This window comes from Barbatula barbatula (assembly GCF_947034865.1).
Source record: "Barbatula barbatula genome assembly, chromosome: 5".
NCBI lineage: Eukaryota > Metazoa > Chordata > Actinopteri > Cypriniformes > Nemacheilidae > Barbatula > Barbatula barbatula.
In genome coordinates, this window is record NC_136769.1 from 3,617,868 (window position 1) to 3,640,107 (window position 22,240).

Genomic DNA, 22,240 nt, shown 5'->3' on the forward strand with positions numbered 1-22,240 from the left:
TGAAGGTGTGTCGTATCTCAGTGTATTTCTCATTCTGGTTTGGCCCCGTTTTAGTGGACGGGCCGCTGTGTAGTCACTGTGCATTAGCGAGCGTAATGGGCATGAATTCACAGAGGCACTTCAGGGTGGGTCATATTTGGCACACCGTTCTAAGCATAGAGTGGAACAAACAGCATATTCACTAGCCAGACCCCTCGCCAAGTCTTCTCCAATTTCTCTAACTTTCAGCTGCGCTTTCGCTTGCGCTGTCTCCTTGGGGCGAGTCGTGAAAGACAGAGCTATCGGTCCACAAATACAAGTCAACGCCAGCGCGCACAGCTGGAGGAGGACGTGCGGTAAACCCAAGACTTACGACAATAATATGAGATGTTTGTAGAGGAGCATAAGGCAGAAAGCTGCGTACGCAAACACACACACAAGAGCACGAGATTGACATTATCTGCTTAAGTATAAGTATTTACACAAGTGATTTCAACAAATCTCTTAATGTGAACTAGTGGAAGGTTGCTTGGCATAAAAATGTCATTATTGACTTTTGTTGGAAAGATGTGACCTGAACACAATCGTGACAGAGTTTGAGGGCTTTGCACTGTTTACAAAAGCAGACGGCTACGGAAGCAGAAGTTCACACAAAAGGTCGAAATGTCCAAACTTACAACCGTCTTCATAAACTCAAGCAAGCATCTCAGATGTAAACAGGTACGGCATGTCGCGGGCGGTCTGCGAAATCAAACCCTCCGCCCGGCGCACAATCTTCCAGAGAGTTTTTAGACCCCCGGTGTGAGATGCTTCTCTCTCCGTTAGCAGTCGTCGTCTTTATCAATGGCCCCATGTGTAACAGCCAATGAGTGCAGGCTCTGTTCCAAACCACATCACAATGTGCCCACAATTAAGCAAGGAGACACTGGAATTGCCTAATTGGATGATGATGACTGCTTTATATCTAGGACATGCACAACAACACGAACTTACTCACTAACAGATGTGACGTTTCCTAATTCGAGTTATTGATGTCTTATCTGTGAATCCCTCCCCAGGTGTATTTTATCTGCATCTGTGATCGAACAATGTCTGGGATAAGATAAGCCGAACAAACAACAACAACAGATATCACGTGATTCTCAGTCCAACTTTCCCATCTAAAATGCAGTTTGGCATTCAACGAAGGCACATAGACAAGACCGCAGATCCCAGGGTCTTTTTGCTACCCGAAATGAGCTCAATGGACACAACTAGGTATGCATGCTCCCCAAATCTGGTGTGCCTGAGATCAAAGATGCAAGGTTGCATCAGAGTTCGTTAGACTGACTTACCTTCGGAAAAAAATCCTCCTGGATATGTTACGGGCAAGCACTGGTCTCCACCTTAAACTTTCCAGGAGGATTGCCTGATCCAATTCGATTCGGTTGCAAAATAAGTGTCAGTGTTGAGGAAGGCCCGCCAGATTGTGTGTGCAAAAGGATCTATAAGACACTGTCACCAGAGTCACCTAAAGCTGTCTGAAACCGTCAGACCGTTGTCGGTATAAACATGACAGCGTTATAAAAAACAGACTCGAAATGACGAGAACGCGTCGATCCAGACTGATAAATAGTTTATGTCAGTTTCAGGCCATGAGAAAAATTCCCATCAAGCAGAAACCCGTCGAATGCGTGTCAACACCAAAACAGTGTCCGTAATGTTATAACCGAGTCCGAAACGATAGGTTAATATTTAAGCAAAACAAACGAAAATGCATCGCCGTGGATTACAGTGACCGTTGTCTTGTCGTCGGTGTGCATCGCTTGCTGGCGACGCTGGTCCAGAGGGGCTTTTAATGGGTGGTCGTGCGCAAAGGCGATGGAGAGGAGACGTCCCCCTTTCGCGTTTCGTGTCCGGGTGGTGTCTCCCGTTTCGGGTTCGGTCAAGCTTCTCTCCTGTCCTGGGGCCTGAATGTTGTCCTTGGAGACAGCGAGTGGTGAGGTGGGTCTCCGGCACCCCGGACGCGAGACTGTCCGTGTCTCCTCTCCTCGGGCGCAGCGAGCGAGCGGTGGGGATCTGAGTCTGCCAGCTCAGCGCATGTCCGCGCTCCGCCCCGTCAAGCATTGAGAGGGGCCGTCCTGGGCTGCCGTCCAAACATCCCTCCCTCCCTCCGGCTATCGAAAGATATTTTATTGGCATGGTAATAAAGCTTTACATTGCAAACGCTTTAGTAAACAATTACCTTGCTTAGACCCTTTCCGTAGACTTCATTGGCGATTCATTTTTGTCCACTATAGTGAGACATTTGTAATGTTTTTAAATTCAGATTTGTTTTCCTGCATTTTAAGTAACCTGTTACATAATCTTACGTAAATGCATATGCAATAGAAGTTCTGCATTGCAGTTCAGATGAGAATGTAATATTATATCATGTGATGTAATATAATGGTAACGCTTTAGCACTTTACTTAATGTTTAATGTTATTTAGTTTGCATGAACAATAAATCATATATTTCACAGCATTTATTAAAGGGATCGTTCGGCCAAAAATGAATATTCTGTCATCATTTGCTCGCTTTAAGATTGTTCTGAACCTGTATAAATGTATTTATTTGCTGAACACAAAGGAAGATATTTGTAAGAATGTCAGTTATCCGAACGGATCTCATCCTTCATTTATTGCAATAGTGGGGAAAATAAATACTATGGGAGTCAATGGGGGATGAGATCTGTTTGGACTGACATTCTTCCAAATATCTTCCTTTGTGTTCAGCAGAATAAAGACATTTATACATGTTTGAAACAACATGAGGGCGAGAAAATGAAGAGTTTGAAAAAGCAAGTTTCTTTTATTGTGCATTCTAATTAATGTCAAGCAGACTGCAGTTGGTTGGTTTTAATGTAAGCCATAATAACTCAAACATATACAGCTAACTAACTAAAATATCAATATTAAAAAATCTCATTTTGGAACCAAACTCTTCAAATGATGACCGAAATCATTTTGGGCTGAAAAATATTTGTAAATTGTATAATTAACGTTAAAGATCCAGACGTTCCTGTTAAATAAAGTTCTGCATATTCACATGTTTTGGTCTGCGCGTGTTTCTTTTATCTGGTATGGGAGTTCTTCATTTGTCATTAAATAGGCCATGAAGTCAAAGAGTGCAATGCTGTTTCCAATTTCAAGAGACAGAGCCCGTCATCTGTTTCTGTGGCTCTGGAGAAAGCATCGCCCTTTGTGCTCCTCATGCTATGAACAAATTTATTCTAATTCAGTTTAGTTGTATTTATTTGGTGCTTTTCCAATACAAATGTTTTAAAAAAAGCTTTTTCTGGGGGGGGGATTCGTGTTAGAGCAGTGTCATTCATAGGTTCTTTGCATAAGTTTCCATTAGCACAAAATGGCTCAAACATATTTGTCTGTAAATACCTAGAACTACATAGAACTCATATACAGATGATTTACAAGACAACGTTTGTTGTTGCATGTCCTCAACAAATCTGGATATGAACTCAGTTGGCCACGAGAGGGCAGCTGCTCAAACCTTTGCACATGCTCTGGTTAACCAGGCAACCTCGGTAAGTACGCGTTTGTCCTCTCTATTTATTAGCGATGATACAGAATAATAAAAATAACAAAAACACAATTATAATTCATAAAAAAATTATGTATAAAGTCATTTATTTCACATTTTAAACAACAAAATATACAACCTTTCATTCACACAAATACAACAAAACACTAACAATAGAAACGTACAAAGTAGGCTATAAGTCACACAGTTTAAATATAAGCACATTAGTTTAATATTATATTGTATTTATTAAGTTTAAAAAAAAATTTAAATAGAATATCGTCAAAATGGATATAATGCATATATATATATATATATATATATATATATATATATATATATATATATATATATATATATATATACTAAGAAAACCTGAATGAAAACGATATATATGAATTGTTTAGCATTATTATTGCTATTGCGAGACTACTAAACACTCGTAACAACTGAAATGTCGAAAAGCAACAATAACGTGTTCGTGAGTTTCGGCTCATAAAGCCACAGGCTGAATGAATGCTCGCGTCCGTCCACGTTCACGCGGTTGAGTCGCAGTCACACACATTTCCGGGTTCTTCATGACCGCTCCCATTTTGTGTCTGTGTGTGTGATTTGTGCTCCGAGCAGGCGGTTAGGTAACTCGTGTTCCTCCTCCTACTGCAACTTTCATGCACCCAAAATGGTGTGCGCACATTGAGTCTCTATCTCTCTCTCTCTCTCTCTCTCTCTCTCTCTCTCTCTCTCTCTCTCTCTCTCTCTCTCTCTCTCTCTCTCGGTTAAGCCCTGCCAGCGCGTCAGCTGATCCTCATGTTTCACCCCCAGCAATAAAGAATTGCCTATTTACACGCGCAAAACAGTTTGACAAACCTACATCGACATTGCTTCGTGCATTTAAATGCATCATCATACATGTCTGCTTAATGTAAATGCAACAATTTGTCCATTCACGTTTCCAAGTCATCCAACATATAACACGCGCACTTCTTTATATAATCCAAAATAACCGATTCGCATGCGTCGAAAGAAATGACCAAATTATTTAGCCACGAATTGCATCATGCGTGGGTTTTCTGCGCGGCCAGATGTTCGCCACAATGGTTAAAACGCCGTACAAACTCTATCTTGCGTATTTCCAATTTTCGGACCGATTCGCCATGCGTATTTCGGATATGTCCAATGCGCCGTCGTCTATTTGCGCATTGGCTAATATTTAGATACACGCATCATAACAATGCGCTTTCCATCAAACAACAAGTGATGGAAAGGCGCTTCGCTAAAGAAAATGGTTTGATGTTGAAATGATGTTGCAATAGTCTTTTGTTTACATGCAAGTCGTTATTTTCGGCGGAAGGCGGATTTTTGGTAGTGCATTGCTGTGTGTGATTCCTACCAGCTGTTTCCCGCCTTGAAAGACATCCGATCAGCTGCAAACACACACACACACACGCAGAAGGAGGGAGGGAAAGAGAGCGATCTAGCGCCACACACATACACACACTACGAGGGAACCCCATCAGCTGGAGGAGTAGAGTAACCTTTACAACTCAACACACGTCTCACACTCCCATGCCCGAAATCGCCAGGACACCCGTACTGGTTTTTAAATGCGAAACGGGCGAGAAGGAGGCGTTTTGTTTTTAACTCGATAACACTGCGAGAAGACTCGAGGAGCCGGAGCTGGAGAGAAGCGGGGAAGCATGGAGTACTTCATGGTGCCAGCTCAGAAGGTGCCCTCGTTGCAACATTTCAGGAAAACCGAAAAAGAAGTCATAGGGGGCTTGTGCAGGTACGCGAGACCCTTTTTTATCCACCGCGTTCAACGCGCGCGCCAGCGGCAGCGGCGCTCGTAGTAGAGTAACATGCGTGCGCGGTGTAATTTCTGTGTTATTGTGTACACGCGCCCGTCCGGCGGCTCGAGACAGCGCGTAACCCGCGCGGGACTCGATTTTTTTTGTTTCGCACCTCTCCCGGGGCATCGCGGCAACCCGTGGGCTCGTCGGGTCAACGTTAACTGTAAAATATCTCGTGGAAATCGATGCATTTTGTCTCCGACAAACACAAACCACGTGGTTGCGTGCACACACACACACCACGCTGCCGAGCTCGCGCGTGTTTTTAGTAACACAATGCCCCCCGATTTCATCTTAATAACATTGAAGTGCGCGAACGCGGGGGTCGCTGCGTCAAATAAAGCGTTTGGACTGAGGTCCGCGTGCGTTTTGGGGGCTTTAGTTATTGTGGGCGCTGCGGCCATGCTTGTGGGCTCGTGCGTTTGGCGTCGTCTGTTTCTTATTGCGGACGAACGTTTAAACTCTTCGGTGCGTCGTTATATGTTCACGTTTACGACGTACGGGGTCGAATACGAACGTAGACCGTACGGAACGGATCGCGTCGTGTTTTGGAGGACGGATCGGATGTTATTTGGACTGCGTCGCTGCTGCCGCATGGACGGAGGAAGCGCGAGAGGCGCATTGTTGTAATGGCGGACCGTGTTATCTGCGAACGGGATTTTTGTTCTTAAATTCGCTACGGAGGTTTAGTTCATTTCCGCTGTTGTGTGTTACGTGTTTCGCGGTGAATCTAGTATGGGAAAGTTAAATGTTATAAAATAAAAAACTGGCGTTTTTAATAAGGGGGTGTGTGTGCTGTTGAAGGAAGGCCCAGCCGATGCGTCTGCGATCCGTTCTCGACAGGGGGCGGGGCCAGTCAGCAAATCAGCGCGGGGGATCACGGGAACTGTTGTTTCTAGAGATGCCAAACGAACTACGTTTGGTTCGCGGTGGTTTGTTTTTAATACGCTTCAACGTTCACAAAAGCAGATATATGTGAAAGAAATAGACGCAAGATGTGAGAGTACAGCTCGGAAACCTAAGTTGTCTACGACGTAGATTTTTGAACATTTTAAAACCAAAATTGGTTAATAGTGTGAAGTATTTTGACATTAATGCCTTTCATTGTCCCCACATAAAACGGAAACGAGAAACCCTCTTAATACTGTCCTGAAAAATGACATTTCTCCTCTATTTGGCATAGTTTCACACAACAATACAAGGCTTAAATGTGGATTATTATTTGCTCTATTTATTATTAGTAGGATCCCAGCCAACTTGCGGATATGTCGGTGTAAAGAGACATTCTTACATTTGTTTTGGTTGTCCGTGTTTAGCCTGTCAACATGTTTATGATGCAGAAATACATTCCTTTGTTCTCAAACTTGAGGACGCGTTCAATAACCGTGATTCATTCTAGAATGCGTCAGCAATGCAAAAGCATTTAAATATATTTAAATGCAAGTTTATGATTTATATGAACGCCTGGAGGTGGCTGCCGTTGGGGTTTGGCACGTGATCCGTTCGCTGGATTTTAAGCCGCTTGGACTGCGAGGAAGCCTCAGATGTGTCTGCACAATAGTTCTGCGTGTTTGTCCGTTCAGCTGAGTCAGTACTGATAAGAGAGGCTTTGCAAAGCTTCACCGAGATGCCCAGACAGAGAGAGGAAGTTCAATTAGGGCTTGATTTTCTCACCCGAGGCCGCTTGTGCTCACAAGAAGCTTCATGTGGCTCCACGATAAACTTGACAACATCCAGGAAGGATTTGCTAAATCGTTTCTATGTCATTGACTTGCATGCTGTTTTGAGGATGTTTAAGTCGTGTAGTGCAGTTTTAAACAACAAAGCCAATATGACCGCTTGGCTTTATTTCTAGAACCGCGTGAAGCTTCTTGTTTGACTTTGGGTTTTTTGACAGATTAAATGGAGTATTCGGTCATTTCATAATGTCTCGATTTGAGAGGCAACATTGGCTAAAATAAACCAAACAAATTACAATAGTGTTAGCTGATATAAAGTACATGGACGTTTTATGCGTCAGTTAAGCACGGCATGGTGAAAGTGTTTTTTTCCCCCTCTCTGCAGTTTAGCAAACATTCCCCTCACGCCGGAGACGGCGCGGGACCAGGAGCGCCGCATCCGACGCGAGATCGCCAACAGCAACGAACGGCGGCGCATGCAAAGCATCAACGCGGGCTTCCAATCTCTGAAGACCCTCATCCCGCACAGCGACGGAGAGAAACTAAGCAAGGTCAGTCACAAACTGCACTGATTTAATGATTTATTGACAAAATAAAGAAACGTTATTTAATTCTAATGTTTTTTTTATAAATAACATTATGGCTGTTTGCCGTTAAAACCATTACTGAATGTATTCTGTAGGTCTTATTCCAGTAGGATTTATTGGTGTTCTGTTGGGCCAAAGACACACAGAGACCATTGAAAGTTTCCATTAAAACCAATACAATTGCCATTATATCCATTGAATCTATTCATTTCTTTGATGGTGTTTGTTGTTTCAGCAGAGTTGTTCATGTCAAGCACATTTGGACTTCTTATTTTTGTTTTGTATCCACATTTTAAAAACATTGACCGGTTTAAAGCATGAGTCAACATTGGGGTAAACGACACAAGAAAATATAAACATTTCAATCTTCACTATTAATTATTTTACTTGGACTTGATTTTGCTGTTTGTTCATTTTTATACGGCACATGGCAGTTTGTATCTACACATCCATCCATCACAAGATGTTTAACATCACTGTAACCACAGCTGCTCATGTGATGTGGACCGTTATTCCGGAGCTTTCAGAAGGATGTAATGTGATCTCTCTCTCTCTTTCTTTCCCAGGCTGCCATCTTACAGCAGACGGCCGAATACATCTTCTCACTGGAGCAGGAGAAGACCCGGCTGCTGCAACAGAACACCCAACTCAAACGCTACATACAGGTGAAGATCTTTGACCCGGGAAACCAGACTCACACCTGGTGTATGTTAGAAATAGACTGATACATCTGCCAGACGATTAATCGACCGCTACTGGGTCATTTGGACATTACTGGTAGACATCTGTACCCAGCTGGCAAGTTAATAAAAATCTTTTGAGTTAGTTTTGCAAAATGTGACGCCTGTCTTTAAGGCTTTCCCAATTATTAAATAAACGTCATGTCGCAATTATTTCAGATTGTAAATCCTTAGAAAAGGATGGATTGCAGCATTTTACATCCACTGTCCTTGTCCCGTTACGTTCAAATAACATTTCTTCATCATTTAAGTATCAGATTTGTACTTTTTGTGTTTGAGTTTTATTAAAGATATTCCAGATTTGTTGCATCTAAACAGAAAGATGACATCATCCTCATATAGTTTTTTTATTTTCTGATTTCTTAATGTATCTATATTTTATTCATTGACTAAATCAATCGTTATTAATCGATAACTGTCAAGTCCTTTAAACAGACTATTAATCGGCATAATCGCGATTGTTTTTCTGCAATGTTTTGTACATCACGTTCGATCTGCCGACATTTTCACAGCCTCCCATATTAATATGGGAAAAATATTAAGTATTTAGGATATCAAGGTCCTAAATACCTTAAAATATGAAGGTTTTTGAAATGACCGTCTCTAATAATAGCTTGCAACATTACGTTTCATTTGATTCGAATGTTTAACGGATCCAAAGCGACTTGAAATATTTCATTACGTGTTTCATAAGACTCGACACTAGTAACTGAAAGCAGAGCATCTTTACTTGACTGTTCTCATAAACGAACTCTCCTGTCGTCTCAGAAGGAGTTCAGCGGCTCCTCCCCGAAGAGGAGGCGTGCGGAGGAGAAGGACGAGGGCATCGGCTCTCCAGACATCCTGGAGGAAGAGAAAGTGGAGGATCTCCGGCGAGAAATGATCGAACTCCGACAACAGCTGGATAAAGAACGCTCAGTTCGCATGATGCTGGAGGAACAGGTACGAAACCATTATTTTATTATATTATTAGACACTATTGCATTATTACGAAGTTAAAAAATAAAACGTATTACTCAAAGACGCTTTCGTTGCAAAACGTGTGTTATCGAACATTACTTATTCATTTCACTATTTGGGGCTTTTTATATTTTGTATATTTTTATCTACTTTATTATCTGTCACATTTGCCAAACTTCTGTATTGGTGCGTTTATAAGGGAACAGTTAAACCGTTCAGTTCTGGCTCCTTGAGACAAATAGTTTGTCACTTTTGTTGATCAAAGTTTGTGAAACTTCAGTTTTCGTGGGGTGTTGTTTGATCTGTCGCTCAGTTCTGCTCGGCCAGATCTTGTGTTTGTATTCACGGCAGCGTGGAAGATTTGCCATCCGTTATCAAACTGTTCATTTGCTGCGCCGGTTCGCTTGCTATAATTAGCTCACTTTAGGCTTTGTATATTTAATGAGAAATCGCAGAAGGTGCAAACGTCCCTGAAAGCATCATACTTGAAATGCAAATGAAATCCTGCTCTGTGAAACCTGGCAGACATTACTTTAGATGGAGTAAAATGCTGAACACTAAATGGTACTCTGTTTGTATCAGATCCGCTCATTGGATGCCCACTTGTACCCCGAGAAGCTAAAGGTGATCGCCCAGCAGGTCCAGGAACAGCAGGTGCAGACGCAGACTCTGATGCGCATACAGCAGCAGGATCAGTTGGGAAATGAGCCGGCTCCTGCTCGCAGCCCGCTGGTGAGACGCTCAGGCATTTCTCTTACATCACATTAAAGTTACAGCTGATGTGTTGATCCACTAGAGGGCATTAGAAGAGTTTAAGTGCAGAATTGCCACAATGTCATGTATTTTTGTGTGAAACAAACAATAAAATCCTTTGACTTTTGAGGATTTGGCAGTTTTAGTAGAATTTCATATGCTGATACAACTTTGCTTGTGTTTTTTATTTTAAAAATATCTGATAAATGATGATGAAACGTTTCTTGATATCTTAAAAGAGAAGCTTCATAAGGTTTGCTGATGGAAAAATGTGCGCTTTATCTCTCAGGTGTTTTCTCCTGCCACGCCTCCTGCGCCCACCCATCATGCCACGGTCATCGTTCCCGCCCCCGCGCCGCCACCCCCTTCTCATCACGTCACCGTGGTAACCATGGGGCCCACCTCCGTGATCAACACAGCATCCACGTCACGACAGAACTTGGACACCATTGTGCAGGTAAAACCGTTAATGGTTTTGCACTTATCCTCAGTTCTTTAAAATCAAAGTGTTATATAAAGAAAAGTCACTAACATGTTTTGGTTCTTCCATAGGCAATCCAGCACATCGAAGGCACACAGGAACGGATGGTCGTGCCTGAGGAAGAGAAGCGCAGAGCGGTTATCGTCACCCCGGGACGTGTCCTCACCGACACGGCCGACTCCGACACGGCCTCTGACAACGAAGGGTCCGAGGACTGTTAACTGCCCCAGCCGCCCGACCAACCCCTCCACATGTAACGGGGGGCACGGAGAGGGGGGTGCGCGGGGATGGGCCTCCTGCAGAAACCCTCTCTATCTCCTGTCTTTCTCTCACTCTCTTCACACGGGACTCACAAATGTCGACAGACTTGAAGGTTCATCGTGAAAAAATGAAATGTTACCGAACGCGCCTCAGATGGAAGCGTGCTCATGTATATCTCACAGTACACTTCCATGGCGCTCTCCATACTTTGATATAACAGGCTCTTAATCCTTCTCCCGTGATGTTTCCTCTGCCGTGTGAAATACTAACAGGCCTTCCTCGGACCGCCGAACTGAACCGGGCCTCCGTTTCATCTCTTCCTGTTCTCCTATATCAGGAGATCGTTCTGATTGGAGAACCCCAATACCCAACCTACACGACCCAAAAGTCTCTCATCTCCAAACGAACTCTTTAATCCCCCGTCCCCTCTGATATGCCATATTCCTCTTTTTATTCTGGGGAGGCTTGGAGCATCACTGTGAGAAACCTCGCGGCTTCCGAAACCTTAGAGGAAATGTTGCTTTTCTTTCATCGCGTTTGGTGCGTTTCTAGTTCTCCGTCACCAGTGATCTGCTGGTCGGTCAAATGAAATCCGTGTGCTGAAGGCCGCAAGAGGGGCTTCGTGCTGTGTGCACTTTGCAAAAACGCAAAGTCCGTCGTGGATGGAGGGGGACTGTGCACTTAGAGTCGCTCGCCTTTACTGGGCTGGGTTCCCAGTATGCACGCTGGTGCGGGTGAAGCGCCGCCCCATCACGTCAATCGCCCGGCACTGTCGCCACACCCAAATTCTTTTGTATCGTTGTTCGTCATTTAATGGAATAAGCTAACCGATTGTTTGTGTATCGCCTGTGTTTTGTATGCATTTTATTTTAGGAGCGTGTGGAAATAGCACTACCAGGGTTGTGGTCGCCCGGTTTAGCCTATGCAGACCCTGACAGCTCGCTCTTCAAGTCCCTCGGGTGTTTGGTGGTCTTTGAGTAAATTGTAATGTAAATCTGTCCCCTAACTAGTGCGGCCTGTAGTAACGTTTACAGTGACTCGCCTTGCGCACTATGCACTCGCTGGTTCAGTTGCTGGCTTGAATGTTTTATTTCCCATATCTCGTAGTGTATGACGTTCATACACCCACCACAGATAATCAGTGTCTTGTGATAATAAACGGGCGCGTAAGCCGGCATTTCTTTTTGTGATGAAAGTGCCGTCTTTACACTTGACTCGACGCATACGAGGCCATGCGATACCGCGAGCTCTCCGGACCCCTGGCGGGATAGAGGGCAGGTATCTTGTGCCCAAAGCGGCCAGTGGCTTGCCTTAATCTTCAGCGGGCGGAAGAGGCCTTAAAATAATCCTGAAGAGAGCAGAGAGGCACAGCTTGCCACCCCGAGAACGTTTCCAAACATTCCTGTACATACTTCCACTGTGTCTGTGCGTAAACCGGCAAGAAAAGTGATTTTCGCCAAAACGGGGAATTTCTTTTTGACTGACATTGAACGTGTGCATGGTCCCCCATCCCTTAGGAATTATTACAGGGAATCATTTTGCTGCTGGACAGATTTTTAAACCTTTTTTCTCTCTTGGATTAACAGGTGCTGTCAGCACGCGAGCTCTGTGAACCTTGGCGTCCTCGCCGTCGAATCGAGGCTTCCAGAGGAACGGGCCAGTCGATGCGTTTGTTTCCGTTTCATTTGAAGTCGCGCTTTTTTATTCGAGCTAAATGGTCCGCTTGGGTCGTCCGTCTTACGTTTAGTCTTTAATAACGGTTTTGTCTTTTGGAAAAAAAAGAATCTCCATTTCACTTCCCAGATTTGAACATTTCCCCTAGCGAAGCCACAGGGTGTCTCTCTCTATCTTTGTGTATTTTCTACTCGCAGGAATCACTGTAAGAGGACATATCACAGGTCGGTGTGTCGAGGAGAACGGACGCTCGTGTATGAACGTGAAGCACTTACTGTAGTATAAACGAGGGACGGCTCTTGTTTTTGTAAAGAGTCTTCTCCTCGGCCGAAGCTCTTCTCGCTGTGTTTTGAACCACACGGCTGTGTGTGTGTAACCCTCACATTGTCCAAGCACACCGTGTCCACTGGTCCTTTCCATCTCCACCGTCTCCAGACTCGTCCTGTCTCTCATCATCTCTTTTTATCGTTTGTCATCTCTTTAGTTTTCGTTTCTATTTTTGTTCTCATTCTTTTGCTTTATGTGAGACAGTTAGTCCACTTGGTTGTCGAGAAGCTATTGTATTTTTTTTTAACTGGGGAAAAGAGGCTTGTGCCTTTTGTAAAAACAGAATAATAAAGTTTGTACTTTGTTTTTTACAACTTTTTTGTTGCGTGTACTTATTTCGCTTTTTTAAGGTGTTCATTTCCTTCGATTTAAAATGAGTTAGAAACAGATGCTGTATTATGTCACAGGTGGTTCAACTTTAGCTTTAACATTTCAGGAGAATATTTTTAAGTCTGAGCAACGCTTAGCGGTGCTATTTGAATTGGGCTTTAATGGCGCTTGTATAACACACAGTCTATTGGTAGGTTAATATTGGAGGGTTGCTTAGTTTGTATCTGATAGGGTGTTAATTTCTCAACCTTTTAAAGAAATGATGACGCTCACTTTTACACTTAATTCACGGCTGTCTGCTCCTGTCCAGCATGACATGGAGGTTAACACCAGAACTCCTTTCGTATCAGAAATCATTTTCATAGGTCTTAAGATACACATTAGCATTACAAATGTCATAAAAGTGATCACATGATATTCTATGTAATAGTTACATAACATTTATATCATTTGTTTAGATTTTTCCTATGTGTATACAACATTCAGTGTGAATTCAGGTGAAATTGGGACACTTATTGAGATCAAAAACTGCCGAGTTAAGAATGTGTGTTACCACACCTCACATATACGATGTTTCCAACCTCCAACAGGAAATTATTTCTGTAACAGCGGCATTTTAATGTTAACAAGGTCCGAGGTGTCATAAACACAATTTTACAAAAACATTTCATGAGCTCCCTGTTGTGAAGAAAATGTATAATGAGAACGTTAACAATTGACCAACCATGTCCAGTATGTGTACACACTTTTTAAAATAAGCTTAATCTTTATTACAACGTTTCTTTATAGCTTCATTACTTTGTCAGTAGAAAACAGTGGTTAGGTTTTTTTAACATTATTCGCTACGCCATCACGTTTACATTTTTAATAATAAATAATAACGATCAGGCAATATGGAAGTTATGTAAATACATGTTATATTTGTCATCTTCAGTGTAGTCATTATTATTTTTTTCAAGAATTTGCAATGTTTTCTTGTCATTTAATGAAGCTGCTTCTTGAGGTCTCTCCCCGAGATGCTTTTAAACCATTTTAAGGAAGTTCCCATTCTGTCCTCTTATAGGCTGTTCTTTCTTCATTATTCAGTCAGAGTTATTCATTTAATAAAAATAAATATATTACATACAATAAACGTGAGTCCTGAAATAAACTTTTAAAACAGACATTTAGGAGACACATGTTTTTAAAATAGAGACATTTCACTCAAGTGTCCAAAAACGTTTGACCAGTAGAGTACTTGGATAAAACAACATTTCTTCTTTGTATGTCTGTATATAAACATGAACATATATTAGAGATGTGACAATATTATCGGTATCGTGTTATCGCAATAGTAAAATTCTCACAATATTATCGTGGTCACATGACTGTATGAAACAATCGGTCTTATGCCTAACATAGAGAAAGTTAGAAAAAATAACAGAATATATCTTTGTCAAGGTCCATATGGTGCGATTATTTTATTTTATAAAAGGGATTTTTAAGTCATTTAGTGTAAACCATCTCATACTATAACTCATACCTCTAAGCAACGGTTAGGATGAGAGGATAAAGAAAAGAGGATGCTTACTGCACGTTCCCAATTTAAAATATTGCAATGAACACCGTAGCGTGGCCTTTACACGGAGGTATTATCATACAGTGAGATTTAGATTTTCTTACATTATTCAGTCATGTTTGTGTGTGTAAAACGTTTTTGTCAGCTGAAAAAATCTAAATCAACGATTTAAAACAAGGTTTTGCGCAGCCCTCTGTATAATTTTTTTGTAATATATCATAACTGCGTTTGTCTAAGACAAGAACATTATATAACATTTCTTTAAATGATCATTCTTGTTTGTTAAGACCCGCCGAAGTACCAAAGCTCTCTTGAACGATCTGAGCACTTGCTTCGGATTCACACCCCTCATCCCACGTCACGGCCCTGACAGCTCTGCTAAAAGAGACAGTCAGCTGGTGTCATCTGAGTGCCGTGTCGGCCTGTTCTGACACCTACGGCACCAGCCCCCTCCGCGTAGACGTTAGCGGCCCGTCCGTAACACCACCCCCTCGCCGGTGCCCTCCGACCTTCTCTGCCTGGTATATATAGCCTGAGAGGCTTCCAGAGGTCTCCTGGCAGCCAACATGAAGGTCTTACTCACGTTCTGCTTCGTCGCGCCTCTGCTGCTTCTGGCCGCGGCAGGTAAGAGCTTTTCACTTCAAAGGTTCAATACTTGTGACTCGTGATGTGCTTTCGAGCTGTCGGTGAAGGACGCTTGAAAGACGGAGCGCCTGTCTTGAAACTTTTTGCAATAGAAAAACTGCAAGTTTGAGATCACATGCTTTCAGGCTGGCACAGCATTGCTCATTCTCCTACAAAATATTCTTGTCATTTTGAAATGGTCTGTAGACACCCTTCAGAATGAGTATAAGCCAAAGGCTCTCAATGGTGCTTAAAAATCGCGATGGTCACCAAAAGGCCCACGACACCATCGGCTGTCGTCCTGCAACCAGCAGAGCTATTTAGACCCACAGCGTTCAATAATAACTGGACTGTGGATACTAAAGTCAAAACATGACTGTAGAGTTAGAAATGAAGAGCTATGAAGGGCTAAACGTCTTTTTGGTTTATGTGTTCTGTAATAAGCTATTAGAAGACCGGTTTCTCAGTCGAGTTATTTTCGTACGTCGAGGTTTTTAGCGTCAGCTGTCGTGAGGCGTGACACCAGCTGATGGAAAGTGCTCGAGTCTCAGGACCAAATTGTGGGGCGACTATTAAAAACTCCAATTAAAACACGTCGTCACCTTTCCTCGTTTTACAAAGACATCCTGTACGGTAATTTGGACTTTTTATGAGTTGACAGTTCTTTCCTTCGAACCATCAAGTTTAATTTTATTGCATCCGATCTGAACCTCGACCTTTGACCTCAAGCTACATACAAGTCTATCCCCATCTTAAGCTCTCAAACTTCAGCTGAGGGTCCATTACCCTTCTGCCGTCCTTGGGCTTGTCTCGGCTGGCCGGCCGTCGCTCGGGTCCGTCAGGTGTCTAAGATTGGAAGTGGTTCTGTAACGGGACACTGTCCACTATAGATTCCCCGTCGTCCCCCCGCACAGCTGCTGTCACCTGACACAATCACTATTTATTTATTCCCAGCCACCGGCCATTTAAGGACATGCATTATCTCGGCAGGAGGGGCTGCGACTATCCGTGGTGGTCTGGATTCAGTTGTGCGTGCCGCGAGTCTCACCTGATGAGCGATGGGAATTGGTTAGTGTTGGGTTGAACATATGGGTTTCTTTCATTCGTCAATTTTGATATTTTCATCAGTCAGTGTGTACCATGTGTGGTACGGTTGAGATTTGAAGTTTAATCTTTGGGACGTGACTGTTAAAGTTTCTTAACATATGTTTCATCGTAATTCATGGGGTGGTCTTCTACCGTCTTCTCTAGGTGTTTGCAGAGAGACAGCTCTTCAATTGACTGGGTCCAGTTGATTTGTAGCAGGTCAAAGGTTTCATGTCCTCAAGACCTGGCGTGACCATCTGTCCGGCGTCCAAAATATCTCACTTAGCTTCTGTTCAGCAAGATCTAAATGGCTCACAACCATCATAAACAAATTCATTTTTTTCTCCAAACACTGTTTAAATAACTTCATTTAAAGATTAAACACAAGCCTGTGTATAATCTTACACGGTTGCTCATTGAGAGTAAGGGTTCTCCCCGCCTTTCAGTAATGTTGTACAGTGGGCGTGTGGTGCCCCTGCTCTTTAGGGACTCCCTTCTGCAAGGAATTGTGGGATGGGTCGCCAAATACCGAGTCCATAAAAAGAGATAAGGTCATGCAACGTGGCTTTACAGAGACAAGGCATGCCATCAATCCCCTTTACCCCTCTGTCCCGTCTGATGTTCTAACTGTGTCCTCATTCTGATACCCCTGATGCCTCTGTGGCATTACCTCCCGGATATGATGTCTGACACACTGCTCTGTTATTTTGTGTCATGCTACTAAAAGCTTTGAAGTCAGGGGCTAAAAACGGCTTGCAAGAACGTCTGGAATCCTGTCAGACATGTTTAAGAGTAGGTGTATGCACAAAATGTTCATTTAGATATTCTGATAAAATGATATAATTGAAGAAAGCAAATTTCTAACGAATGCTCGGGGCAAATAAGAGCGTGACTCCGCCCCCCTCGATCTCGCTAAGGCATGTCCCATTGTCGATCTATTTCTGTCGCAGAGCTCGCACAACTCGAAAACCTTGACACCTGTTACTATTCGTGTCGCACCGTGATTAACGCTCAACCAATAAAACTGCAAATCGCATTACATGCATCACAGATAGATCTTGTGGGGCACTATGGTAATACCACGGTATTCTTTGATATACCATCGAAGTGTCATTGTTTCAACAGGGTCCTGTTCGTGGGGCTTGGGGGGGACGGTTTGTTGATTTAGCTGTAAAATCTCTTGGCTCGCTGTACGTGTTGTGCACACCTCTCCATAGCGACCGGTAAACCCTGTTCAGGCTCCGGGCTCACCTCCCTAATCGTGTTCACATTAATTCAATTTACCTCCTGCGTCTGCCAACAGAATATGATCGGGGGGTTTGTCATTATACGCTAAGGAACAGACCCATGAGCCGCTTGGAATTGTGTTAGATGGTTTGTACGGCATTATAACATCGCTAACCAAACATCAACATCGCTTTAGGAGAATAGAGACATTTTGTACTCAACAACATTTTCATTTGTCATTCACCAATCACGTATTTCACTGAATTTGATTGGTCTTGTGCCCATTTCGTTATTCTCTCAACATCTGCGATGTAGAAACAAAGCTAGCTGATTATGTTTAACCTCTCCGGTTTCCTTTAGATTCTGTGTATTTGTGTGTTTCGACCAATAAGCTCTGGACTACAGTAGCGTGATGCTGCATTCCAACAGAGTGAGCTATGGCAACAGCTGTGTTTTTCCAAAGCCTCCGTTGCTAGGCAACAGGCTCATTGGACGTCCATCGCCCCAGCGACAGATGCTGCCAGTTTTGCGCTTTTGTCCTTCCAGCGCGTACAGGGTTCAATCAAATATCGCCGTCATTGATAGACATTCTGTGTGCTTGAAATTTATGTATTAGCGGTCGTGTTGACACAAGACGAGGTGTAATAGTTTGTATTTTATAAGAACTACGCCGCTTTATTTCCTGCCTTTTGCATGCATCATGCATGAACTTCATTAGATTATATTTAGCATTTCATACATCACCTTACATTTTAATGTCACCTTGTTTGTTGTCATTGCATTGTTGAAATGTTTCATGCAATATTGAAAGTACACAAATTTGTTGATCTGTATCATAACTGACAGCAGTTGTTAAATTTGTGCCCATCGTAGTTTTTAGGAGAAAAATCTAGATTACTTTGTGTACTCTTCATTTAAATGCCTTCGTTGTCCAATCAGGGTGTAATCGATTGTACTCGGTCTCATCCGCTGCATTTTATATTATTTAGTGCTAATCTAATGTAATTGTTTAGTTAATCATTTGAAACCTTGAAACACGTGAAGACAGATCGAGTGAACCTGTGGTACCTCACTGGAGGCCGCATTGTTCCCATTTCACACGTTTAAACTCCACACATCGCTTCTAACCTTGCGCTCTTTCAGTGCCGTGCTGAGCTCAACATTACCCTGTTGTATTTTTAGCAGCTTGACTTGGCGAGCGTGGTCCGAGGGGCTCGTGTGCTTTAACCAGCACGTTGTGTCATCACAACAGGCCCGCAGCCTTCGGTGATGAGAGCACCATCTGTTCCTCGCACTTCTCGAGTCTGTCTACACAATATGGCCGTGCGTTCGGCGGGGCGTGCCTTCAGATAACCGAAAAAAGCTGTGAAGTGCTCGGCCGCGCACTTTGACCACAGCTCTTATCTGCTTGTAAAGTCATAAACTGCAACGTAGTAAAAATCACAAAGGGACTACTGTGGAAAATGCGATCTGTGAGATCTTAAAAGAGGAGCGTTTGTTTTGATCAGCCCTGTCGGATAGTTTAGCTAGTAGCCTGAAGGAACAGTTCACCCAAAGATGAAAATTCTTCAATTGTTCAAATCTTGTATATGACTCTTTCTTCAGTGAAACACAAAAGAAGATCTTTTGAGAAATGTCTCAGTGGTTTTCATACAATGGAAGTCAATAGGGTCGACGTTGTCTGATTATCAACGTTCTTCAACGTTTCTTCTTTTGTGTTCTGCAGAAGAAAGAAAGTCACATATTTCAAAAATTTCAACATAGTAAATATATTTGAACACAAATACAATAATAATGAGAAGCATTTGATTCATCATTCAGCGATGTAATTCAACCGGTGGGATGTAAGTTCTGTCGAATCATGACTGGTCGACATTCATTGATGCTTTGAGCAGATGCTGGATGATCGAGGATATATTACTTGAGCTGGTCGAGTTATTTCAGTCAAGGGTCGCATCCGATAGAAGAGCTAACACTTCCTTAAGCCAGTTTCATATAAGCAAATAAATACCGATGGAAACCCGAGTGCAACATAAACAAGCTGTTGATCTCGATAGGCCACTAGGGGGATAGAAGCAGGTACTCTTAATGCTGGGAGTGTAATAGAGATTATTGAAAACGTGCTTGTTTTGATTCATCTTGTTTACTGATAATCTACATTTTGGAGTTAGATGTGGCTGTGATGTGATAAAAGTGATGCTGTAGTTAACCTGGCCTTAAATAAATGCCCTGTCTGAAAATATTAAGCATACAGTTTGACATAAACCTGTCAGTTTTAAAGCTGCATTCCAGATACATCTCATAACATTTGTAACGCATGTCCTTCTCGTTCTTTAAAAACGCTTTTATCCAGAATTGCTCACAGTGCATCTGTTTCAGCTTCAGACCCCTGGAGAAAACTCTGGGATTAAGTGTCTGGATCAAAGGCACTATGGCCAAACCTCGCGGTTCATTTCTCGCAGCGATCAAACAAGCAACCTTCCCCTTATCAGCCTCCGGCTACACTTTAGACCGATGACTCTTTTAAACACTGACTCGTACCAGAGGCTCTGCTTCACATTAGTTAGACTTTCTGTCATTTTTTATTTTGCAAACATCCAGGAAGCACCCTGGCATGAACTTTCAGAGCTCTGTGTCGTATAGATTGTAAAAAAGAAGCTGTCCATGTGTTCGATTGCCGTTTAACTCAATTTGGTGTAACCAAAGTTAATATAAGGATCGGTGTAACTTTTTATGTGATGAGGAGACATGCCTGTGGTTTGAACACAAATGTGAACCAGAAGCCCCACAATCCACTGGGGTGAATAAGTGTGAATCAGAAAACCAAGATATGATTCAGTGTGAAACATGAGTCCATTCCAGAAAAGAGCAGTTGAACGGGTTAAGTCCCAACAGTTGACTATATTTAGGACGGTGGGATCAAAGGATCGTATCTCTCTTATCAACATACCTCATAATCCAACTATTCGGTAGCCATGTTCCCCCCACCTTATGAAAGCAGGGAGTCCCCCACATCCTCAACGCCCCTGTTATGAAACCACAGCCATTGTTTGATTTTATTTTTAGATTTGATCCGCTAATATTATTCCATTCATTTGACAGTCGCCTGTCAAACTGAGACTTCATTCGAACCCAAATGAGAAACGAAACGAAGATTGTTTTCTCAATAGTCGTTCCTTTAATAGTCAAGTAAAATCAACTTTATTTATATAGCGCTTTTTACAATTTTCAAGCAGCTGTACAAAAAAACATGTTGACTATAAGCTAAACATATAAGGTTATACAAGTCAAAACACAAGAAGACAGACAACACAAAATACTCCACACAACATCCACATGCACCAACACACACAGACAGATAGAGATGTCATGGCAGTTATGTACAACCGCGTCAGCGTTTCTAAATATAATAGTGGAGACACAGCGCCTTCCTCTCTGAATCCATTTATGTCTTCATTCCTGATAACAGCAGGCTGGCACCCTGAGGCATTGTGGGTAAATACTTACAAACAGAGATATCATGCCGTGTGAATCAACAGTATCACAATAATGGTACAACGACCTGATGAAACGCTTGCTGGAACGACGAAACTCCAGACCGGTTAATAAAGGCAACAGCACTGATGTTTATCCCTAATGTTATGTGTTTTGCATTTATTTTGTGTGGCTTGTGGAGGAGAGAAATGTCTGGTGTGTCTTCATAAGAGGTCAGACTGTCGCTCTTGTGGTCATATGAAGCTTTTATGAGCTGCTTTGAGACTTTGTTAAACTCTTCGTAAACCCCCCTGAATACAAACAACATTTACCCACGATGACCACAGTGACTTTCAATGAAAATCAGCAGCAGTGAATTATGGGTCGGCTCGGGCTTCGATTGAAAGTTTCCCATCTGTCTTTTCTTGCGTTCTCTGCAGAGGAGGAAGCCGTGCTGGAATCCATCCTGAGAGACAGATCTCACATCGATGACACCCTACGGCTCGCAGCGGATGACAAATCAGGAGATTATGCTGGTAAGGGAAATAAAGCTTGTGTCCTAGATGGATATACACCGTTTCAGTAGACTTTGTACGCTACGTTGTCTTTCTTAATACATTTTTTCGTCTGTCAGGTGCATTGCAGAGGTTGAGGAAGATCTACCACAACTCCATTAGACCCATGGAACACGCCTACAAGTACAATGAGCTGAGACAACACGAGATCTCAGGTACAGATCCTCTCTGATCTCACGTGTGTGCTGTCACTGAATGTGGATCGGTTGGTTTACCGAGCATTCAAGCCATATTGATCAGATTCATAAGGAAGAACCCAGAGGTTGCTGTCAAAATGTCAGCGTCTTTAGATGATGATGTTATAATCAAAAACCTTCAATTGAGTTTATTTCTATTTCGGTATTCACAATTTTTCAGTGCGTATTGTATTTAGAGAACGCATTGCATTTGATTGGACAAACATAGACCTGTTGTAAGTGGCTGATCATTTTATCAGACACCACATGTTGTTCTTTCGTGTGGATATTTTCATTTGACTTACAATGTTCCAGATACATGACAGCGGATAAATAAA

The 22,240-nt window shown here is 42.6% G+C and overlaps 1 protein-coding gene across 3 annotated transcripts; it reads left to right on the forward strand.

Moving 5' to 3' along the window:
* The first annotated feature begins 4,556 nt into the window (after nt 1-4,556).
* On the forward strand, nt 4,557-13,164 carry tfap4 (transcription factor AP-4 (activating enhancer binding protein 4)). 3 transcript variants are annotated; one of them, XM_079456712.1, is made up of 7 exons: nt 4,557-5,326; nt 7,455-7,620; nt 8,223-8,321; nt 9,165-9,338; nt 9,939-10,088; nt 10,399-10,566; nt 10,662-13,164. In XM_079456712.1, the coding sequence occupies exons 1-7, from the start codon at nt 5,238-5,240 to the stop codon at nt 10,809-10,811; spliced, it is 996 nt and encodes a 331-aa protein (XP_079312838.1). In that variant the 5' UTR covers nt 4,557-5,237; the 3' UTR covers nt 10,812-13,164. The 3 variants fall into 3 exon arrangements, with proteins under 3 accessions (XP_079312838.1, XP_079312839.1, XP_079312840.1); XM_079456713.1 differs by having other exon boundaries at nt 4,925-5,326; nt 9,168-9,338; XM_079456714.1 differs by lacking the exon at nt 4,557-5,326 and having other exon boundaries at nt 5,381-7,620.
* The last annotated feature ends 9,076 nt before the right edge of the window (nt 13,165-22,240 follow it).